The 9,109-nt window shown below is 52.4% G+C and overlaps 1 protein-coding gene across 2 annotated transcripts in view; it reads left to right on the top strand.

The window, feature by feature from the left end:
* Window positions 1–6,492: 6,492 nt before the first annotated feature.
* Window positions 6,493–9,109, top strand: part of NPTN (neuroplastin) — a 51,315-nt gene continuing 48,698 nt past the window's right edge. For both annotated transcript variants that reach the window (XM_068695232.1, XM_068695231.1), the window contains exon 1: window positions 6,493–6,808. In XM_068695232.1, the coding sequence (XP_068551333.1) occupies window positions 6,508–6,808 (301 nt within the window). In that variant the 5' untranslated portion in view covers window positions 6,493–6,507. The remainder of the gene's footprint in view (window positions 6,809–9,109) is intronic.

Here is a 9,109-nt window from a genome sequence, read left to right as displayed (position 1 = left end):
ATCTCCCCCCCCTCGGCACTCCCCCAAGCTTTTCTAGGTGAGATACAGAAGATATTCAGCCGAGCCTGTGGCCGCTCACCGCCATCCCCTATTGTTCGTTTTCTCCTATCGATAGAGAAATCCTTCTGCAGAAATTACTTTTCACATTTGCATCCGGAAGCTTGTCCCAGCCCTCTCTGCACCTTTCTGGAAGGTTTTCAGCCCGTTTTGCCTAGTCCTTCCTGGTGCTCCTTGATGGAGAGCAAGGTGGGGTCTCAGGTGAGGCTGACTGGGGTCCTTAAAGCCCAGTAGTGCCCTCATGGCTGCCCCCCTTCCTTCTTGTGGCTGGTATTTATCTTGTGTCATCTCAGGAGTCCTAATGCACCCTGAAGGGTCTAGAGCTGCTTGGGGGCTCCTTCCATGGACGGCATCTGGAGGGATGTCCCCTGTCCCCAGGCCATGTCCCCATGGCCAGACGAAGCATCACGTAGGAGATACAACAAATGGCATGGGTGTGTGCAGCACCCAGCACGATGAACCCCTGTTCCTCTTCGTCCCTCCATCAGCCTCCAAATGACCCAAATTTCATTGTCTGATCTGAGTTTCATTGCCTTCATTTTAGTTATAGACTTGTGCAGGGGTCGCCCCACTGAATCTGAGCTTGGTTGCCCTCGCCACGCCTGATCCTGCCCCACAGATTTCATGCCTTGATCTCCTTGCTGTGAGCACCCCTGATGGTCTGGACTCTTGGCTGCCTTCAGCTCCCCTTGTTCAGGTCCCTTGGAGCTTGTTTCCATCCTGCCAGCCACTGCATGCCCTCACTTCCCCTTCCCTGGAGGAGCAGTGCACTTTTTGCTCCCTGGCAGAGCAAGCCTGCTTCCTATGGACATCCCAGGCATTCAGGGCCCCAAGAAAAGCTCGCTCCCTAGGCTAACAAAATGCAAAGAGAATAGCCTGAATGTGCCCCAGGCCAGCAAAAACGGGACACAGCAGTCCCTGTGTGCAATCAAGAGGGCCCATTTCCCTCCTTTTTTCCCCATTTCCCTACTTATTTATTAATTCCCCAAGGAGATGGAGTTAAAGCATCTCTCCAGCCCTCGCTTCAGGCATCGCCCAGCCGAGCTCACGCACACCCAGAGCAAGCCCTGCGCTAATCCATGGGTGCCACCTGCCGTCTACTGCTGACGGCATCGCCCACAAATTCACCTCTGCACCACGCAAGCTGCTCCAGATGTTCGGGTTTTCCCCTGTGCCTTCTCGGAGGCTTCCTGCTGCGACCCACAGGGAGCTGGGGAACAGCGGGGCTGTCCCCACGTGCCCTGCCCGCAGCTGGATGGGGCTGCTCTTAATGAGAGCAGGAGGATAACGTTACCCCTTTTCCTCGGGATAACAAGGTCAGGGAATAGCTCTCGTGTATCTGTAACTGGAAACTTAATCTATTGGACCTGGTTTCCAAAAAAAAAAAGGGTGGAGAAAAACATTACTGCAGGGCTGAGCTGGATGAAATAATTGCCTTTGAGAGAAACAACTTCAGGGTTGGGTCAGGGAGAGGGGAAAGCAGCACTTTGATTCCTCTTTGTCTGTCTTAGTCCTTTTCTGCCAAAAATCAGTGAGGCATCCTTCAGACTTTTGCCATAACACAGATGAAATCAGATACGCCAATAATTCTCGCTGGATTCTGGTTTTGTTTGGATTGTGAATCGTTCCGTCCAAAATTACCTCTTCTGTCACAATGTTTGTATTGTTGGGAAGGACATTTCTCCTTAGGGGAAGAAAAAAAAAATCAGTTCAAACATTTTGACCATTTCTGACAGGAACATTTGAACGTGTAGGAGGACGGGGGGGTTGCTAGAAATAACCAAACTGCCATTACCCGCCGGAGCTGAGATATGGAAAGCCACCTTTCTGCGAAATGAGAAAGTACATCTATACTCCTCACTACTACCCAAGGGTCCTTCCTCTCTCTCTCACTCTTTTTTTTTCTTTCTTTCTTTTTCCCCAGAAAGTGATTTTACATGCTTTTCTCTGGCTTTACAAGCTTTTCCTTTGTCTCTCATTCCTTAGAGCACCACTTCAGTTCAACCTCTTCCTTTTTTCTTTTTTTTCTTCCACCTCTTTTGCTGCTCCTTGCTCCTCCATCATTTTCTCACATTCCCTTGCACAGAATCACCTTGGTTTTTCCTACTGGCATTTCCCCCAAGCTCCAATTCTCCTATCAGCCAGCAACAACCCGTGATTTTGACTTGATGGTGGCAGGAGCTGCTGACCCCAGTAGCTCAGTCCTGCGGCTCCGTGTCCCCACGTCCAGCCTGCAGTGATGATGCTGAGCCATGTCCCCAATTTAGCCACTGTGTGGGACGAAGCCTTTTCATGCCCTGCCTGTAAGAAGAACCAGAGAGCCTTTCTGGTGACTCATTGGGATGGGTGTCTCCTGTGTCCCAAGGGGCTAGTGGCTCTCCAGGGACAGCCCTGGGAGCAGCAGCTCAGTTATCTCCTTAGGTTAATGGTGTTCCTGTGCCTCTGAGGAGACGAGCTGCTGATCATCCGTGTGTAACCTAAGGGCCAGAGCTGCTCCTTAGGATGCTGCAAGGCAAGCAAGGAGCACTGAGGACGGCAGCCTTACATAACATGCAAGCACACACATGCATATTGCATTGTGTTTGCTCATTTGTTTCCTCCGTGCACGCAACACAAACAGCGTGACCCCATGCTTAATGCAGCCTTGTAGAGCAGCGGCATTCTGGTGTGCAAGTCCCCTGCGTGTGTGTCTACAAGCTGATTCGAGCCAGCTGAAGCATGGATCTGCGCTCTCACCAGCATGTCAAGGCATTAACCGACGTTATTCAGCATTTCTCAGCCCCGAGAGCAGCTGCAGTAGCGGAGTTTCACTGCTAGACGTCACCAAGCATTTCACGCTCTACCCTACATTTTCAGCTTTCCAATAATAGATTCAAAAGAAGGTGACTGCGAGCGAGACTTCTCGAGGCAAAGCTTTCTTCAAGTGCCAAAGTGTATCAATAAATACATCAAAATAACAGGGATGTCTTAAATGCTTCCAGTTTCAAGAAGACAGCTCAAAGATGACACACACACACGAAAGGACGATGCCTCCTTGCTGCTCTGCAGTGGGAAAAAGAACAGGAACTTTGTATGATGATTTTTTTCCTCTTTGCTTGTTTTGGATCCCACGCTTTCTGCCCTGCTTTAGCTGAAGTCTCAGAGAATAACCCAGATTGATGCGTGCCAGGAGAAAAGAAGATGGGTCTCGAGTGAAGGGGAAGTGTGGGGATTGTGAGTTACTCTGGAAAATCTGTGTCCGAGTTCCGCTTTCCACTCACAAGGTCAGGAATCACTGTACAAGCGAAAAAACATCCCCTAAAAAACAAGTGGAACACTTGCCTCAGGAATAAAACCCTTTTCTTACCATCAAGCTGCTATATTGCACCCACTGCTGGCAACTCCTATTTTTCTAAACAGCTCCTCTAAAAGTGTGACCTGTTAAAAGAGGACATACTTGTGCCCAGTGAGAGAACAGCTTTTTCTCCCGTGCTAGCCATGCTGGACGCCTGAGACACTGGCAAAATACATCAGGGAATCTGTAGAAACCCAAAAGCTCCCCAAAAGACTCTCAAAGACAACAACAGGCTTCAGGTGGGGTCCGTCAGCACAGTGATCTTCTGCTTTTGTTCCTTGTGTGGTACACTCTGCCTCCACCACAAAACCACAGGGCAACTCCATCTGTGGGGCACCTTCGTTAGCCGCTCTGGGTAATCAGAGACCTCGAGGGAAACCCCGGCGACTGCTCCCTGCTCTCTGGCGGAGCAAAGCTCCTGGCGAGCGGGGCAGCATGTCCCGGGATTGTCCCCAGGATGGAGCCAGAGCAGTGCAAACATGACAGATGAATTACGCAACGGTGGGGAGAAGATAAAGGGAAACAACAGTGTGCCCAAGCCTTCTGCTAACTTCGGCCCAGGCCTCCGGCAGCATGAGTCACGGCGAGCTGCCATGGTTACGAAACAAGTATTACTGTGCAGATACAAACCATGCTCGGAGGCAAGTACATCGCTAACTAGCTCCAAACTTGGAAAACACTCGAGTGTAGGTAAGGCCTAATGCCGAGTGGGTGTCTGCGAAAATGAGAGCTCCAGCAAAATCCTCGGGAGCAGGCAAAACAGCATGCAGAAAGCAGAAGGAAGGAGAGCACCATGTGAAATCTTGCTTTCTGCTTCTTTTTCCCTATTCCTTCTGGTTTTCTAGAGCTACTGTGAGGACCGTTCCAGGGAACAACAAACACGGGGAGAAAAGAGGATGTTTCTGCGCCATGGCAAGAAAACAAATAGTAGTGTCACAGATGATTCAGCTGGCAAGAATAGTGAGTCATGGAAATGCACCATGGAAATGCTCAAGCGCAGGATACACGGCACAGTGGAACAGATGATGCAGATCGAGTTCAGTATCACGGCATCCTTGGAGAGCCATGGCCAGCCAGGGTTGGGCACAGCCTGAAGGTTTCTCTGCTGTGACCTCAGCAGATCCTAAGCCCGTGATCATCATCATCAAAGCCCTGAAGCGCTCAAGCAGCAATTTCATCCGCTTCAACTGAGTAGCAGGGCTTCCGTGAAAAAGGTGTGTCTGATCCTCCTTTTCACTCCTTGAGTCATGCCAACAATGAAAGGACTCCGATTCTGTTTGCTAGCAATCAGCTGAGGATAACGAGGCGAAGCGATCCGGGGTGCAACGTCAAAGAGCTGCTCCAAGGGAAGCCAGTGAGCCAGGGTACAATTAGCGTGGCCGCTGCACCCTGCTCAAAGAAGCTTCTGCAATGGGATTTAATGGCCGGGAAGCTTTGCCTGGAAAGGGAAACAACTGCTGGTTGCATTAACATCCTCCCAGAGCCCTTTTTGTGGGAGGGGAAGAAGCTAGGCAATCTTTGGACAATTTTGGGAGCCCTGAGCATGCAGAGATCTCTGGAGTGGAGACAGAGGACTCAGCAAAAAGCAGAAAATGTGCTCTTGAGGGATTTTCTTTATTCTTATCTTTTTTTCAGCATCCTTCTGTGCTGTTGTGTTCCAGTCCCCTGCAAATCTCCCCGCCTTGGATGTGTGTTAAAGTGTTCAGCAGCACACTCCAACTGTGTGCCAGCCCAGGAGGGAGAGCAGCCAGAGATCCACTTCGATGTCAGCTAAATTGCGTTTACCATCAGCTGGGGTCACCAGCGCAGTACAAAGCAACCCAAGCATAAGTAGTAGGTCTGACCCAGTATCTTTATTCTACAAGAAGGGAAATAAAGAGAAAACTTAGGTGACCAGCCCAAAGTTCACCCGGCAAGCCTTGAGGTGCAACCACAACTATTTCTAGGGGTGCTTGGCAGGTCCAGTGAACCAGGAGTGAATTTCTGAGCTTTTTGCACCCAGTTCCACCACTGACCTGGGGCAAATGCCTTCGCTTCTTGTGGCCTCAGCTTCAGATCTGTGCAATGAGAAGGGCAGAGCCCTGCACTTGAAAAAACACAAGTGTTTTATTTATTTTTTATTGTTTGTTTATCAACAAGTAGGCTTGTGTGCTGGCAGTCTGCAGCCCTAACCACAAGCAGACCTCAGGCAGGCGCGCAGGACGAAGCTGCTCTTATGAGGGGCTTTCCCAGCGTTTTCCCATTTATTATTTACTGCAAAACTTCACGCGCTGCATTGTCCTTTCATAAAAAGCAGAATGCTTTTGCCAGGTATATTCCATGCAGAAACCTGAGGCAAGGGGAAAAGACACGCAGGCAGGTGACAATTGATAAAATTGTTTAAACTTATTGCGTGGCTGAGGGAACAAAAAAAACACATTTGTTGGTGTTTCAGGGGTGCAGTTTATCTATTTGTGTCTAAAAGGAGAACACTTTGGGATGGATTTGGAGTTGCAGCAACACTTGCAGCTGATGTTGAAGGGGGGGTGAAACTCTTTAATTATTTTTGATATTTTGAGAGTGGTTGCACACTGGAACAGGCTCCCCAGGGAAGTGGTCACTGCACCGAGCCTGACTGAATTTAAGAAGACATTGGACTGTGCACTTAGTCACATGGTCTGAACTTTTGGGTAGACCTGTGCGGTGTCAAGAGTTGGACTTGATGATCCTTAAGGGTCCCTTCCAACTCAGGATATTCTATGATTCTATGATAATAATGGCTGTGAAAATCGTGATCTTGCAAGGGCGATGAAGGGTAGCAGGGCCCCCAGCCTGCCTCCACGGCTATCTGCCGGCATTTTTATTGAGAACGAAGGCCAGAAGCGAGGTCGCGGCTTGGCGGGGCGCAGAGGCGACTTCACCCTCCTCACCTCAGAGCCCTGAGGCGGGGGGGGCTCTGTGGAGACAGGACTCCCTGCGAGAGCACCCAAACCTCGCAGCTGCGAGCCTCGGACACCTTCCTTCACCCCCCCACCCCCCTCCAGCACCCAGCCGGCTCCCCCAGCCCCATTCCAGCCTCAAGACCACATCCTCGAGACGCTGTCACCCAGCGCCCCCCTCCCCGAGCCCAGCACAAGATGGCGCCTGAGGGGAGGGGGGGGGAGAGCGGCGTTCCCGCCCTTCCCGCCCGCCCCCCCCCCCCACGTGACCACGCCTCCCCCGCCCCCGGCGGGGCCCCGAAGTCTCGCGAGAGCCGGCGGCGGCGGCGGCGCTGCGGTAGGAGGTCGGCGGAGAAGGACGGGGACGGAGCCGCCTCCCGCTCGCCCCCGGCCCCGACCAGCAGGAGGAGGATGTCCCGCTCCGGGCCGCTCCCCGCCGCCTTCTCCCTGCTGCTGCTCACGGCCAGCCTGCTGCCGGCGCCCTCCGCCGCGCAGAACGGTGAGGGTGAAGGGCGGGGGGGTGGCGGTGGCGGTGAGGGGGGGGGCCGCGTTGCTATGGGGCCGCCCCGTTGCTATGGGGCCGCCGGTTGCTAAGGGGGAGGCTACGGCGGGGGACGAGGGTCAAAAAGGTGCGGGAGGCGAAAGGGGGGGCGCTGAGGGGAGGTTTGGAGGGGATTTGGGGGGCTCCGGCGCCTCTGGGAGGGGGGAGGAGGGAGCTGGGGGCCCCCTGTCTCTCAGTCCCTTTCCCCCCCAGCCGCTTCCTGAGGTGATTTGTGCTGGGGGGGGCTGGAACATCGCCTCCCGCCCACCGAACCCGCATCTGCCGAGCTGCTCTCGCCGGTTTCTAATGCAATAAAGTCGTAGTTCCTTAGCAACTGGGAGGAAAAAGGGGGGAAAAAAAAAAAAAAAGAACCCCCTTCTCTGTTCCTTATAGGATAGTCTGAGCTAAATCTAGCACGGCATGCCTCCTCCCCGATGAGCTTGCAGCCAAGTGCATGGCAATTAGTGGCAGAACGAAGCGGGGCCAAGAGGCTGGCCTAAATCGGCGCTCGGAGGAAGATCCTGCAGAGCTTAGAGAAATGTGCAGCTTACCAGGGGATCCGCAGGCCAGAGGCGGCCGTAAGTCAGGCTCTGCGTGCTCCGGAGCTGCCTTGGCGCTGCCTTGCTGCCGGCAGGCTTCTCGTGCAGACCTGTGGTGAAGCTAATGTAAGGGCAAGGAGCCTGGCTCCTGAGCTGGAGGTTTATTGTGCAATGGGGAAATCTTCCCCAAATGAAACCGTACCTCAGTAATACACCGACCCCCAGATGTGTTTGCGTTGTTCCGTCCTCCCCTCCTCATCCTTTCTGCTCTGCAGATACTGTGCTGTCCTAGCTTCCTTCTCCTGAGGTGGGTCTTGCTTTGCAGCCTGGGGTCAGCCCCATCGGCTGTTTGCTCTAGGAAAAAAAAGCACTGAGGCCTTTCTACGTATCTGGCTGTGGTGGTAGACAAGCAGATTTAAGAAATAAGGGCCCAAAGACCCCAGATCGGAATGACTGCCTCAATATATTTGGATTTTGCAGTCTGAAAGCAGAGCTGAGCTCCATGTCTGACTGTAAGCCACCCAGGAGAAGCTTTGGCACCCACGCTGTGCGAATGAAGCCTGTAGGCTTTCTGCAGTGTGGGGGCCTTTCCGAAGGAGCCGCAAAGGCTCTGGGCAAATTTTGCTGGTGTTCAGTGGGAGCTGGGGACCTGGATCCCCAGCATACAGCAGGTTGGGCTGCCTTGTGGACATCAAGGTTCTCAGCTGCAGAGATGCTGTCTGCTCCTTGAGGTAGCTGTGCTATTGAAACACCATTTTGGCAGGGTTAATCCGCCCATGTTGTATTCTCTGTGGTGTTCAGGTGAAGCGAGGTGAGTGGTCTCCTGCCCTGTGGTGAGTAAAGTGGGTCTTGTGCCTGAATCTGTTCTGTGCTGGGTTTGCCAGCAAGGTGTGAAATGCTGGCAGCTGGTTGTGCCTTGAGGTGAGACTACAGACCCCGGGTGTGTCCTGAAAGCTCCTTTTGTGTTTGGTTAACTGGGGTTGCCCTAGCAAGCAAAGGGTGGGGGAGCATCAGTGCTGAGGTGGGAATTTACACAGGTGAGTGAAAATCTTCTTGGCAAGGACTGGAGCACTTGAAAGCCAAGTGGGAGGTGGAGGTCCTTCTGCAAAAGGAACTTCTATTGCTGCTGCTGCTGAATTTTTGTCCCCAATTTGAATGCTGCCGTAACAGAGGGAAACAAATTTAAAGCTTGGAGGTCAGGCCCTGCCATGGAGGAACTGATTTCTTTCTGCAAATAGTGGCCAATGAGCTGCTTAATGAAACAATTCTTTTTTGCTTTGTTGTGAGGGAATGGTACGGCTGGTCCCTGGGTTGTGTGTGCTCCTTGTAAGCCATTAGAAAAATTATAAATTCTGTGATTTGAGCAGATGTGGAAGTCTGTCAGGGGCAACTCCCTGGAAAAAAAAAATCTGAATATTGACAGGGGTGTGCTGTGAGGCATGTGGAGGATAAGAACCTCGTTACCTGTTACTGATCCATAGCCATTGCGGCATCGAGAGGTGATGCCAAGGGCTGTTCAACACACAGGATGGCCAAGTTTGGGTCAGAGAAGGAACAGTGAGTGCTTGTTGAGCTGCAGGACACACATGGCATGTGGTGGAAACCACTCGCATGGCCCTAAAAAATACACAAAGGAGTCCTGCCCGTTGGGAGCAGCCTCTTTGCTGCTGCTGACCAGGGATCGCTGCAGAACAGCCAGTGGTTTTTCTAGAATTAGTGC

This window comes from Anas acuta, chromosome 12 (genome assembly GCF_963932015.1).
Source record: "Anas acuta chromosome 12, bAnaAcu1.1, whole genome shotgun sequence".
Lineage (NCBI taxonomy): Eukaryota > Metazoa > Chordata > Aves > Anseriformes > Anatidae > Anas > Anas acuta.
Note: the sequence above shows the minus strand (reverse complement) of the source record. Positions and strands in the feature narration are given on the sequence as shown.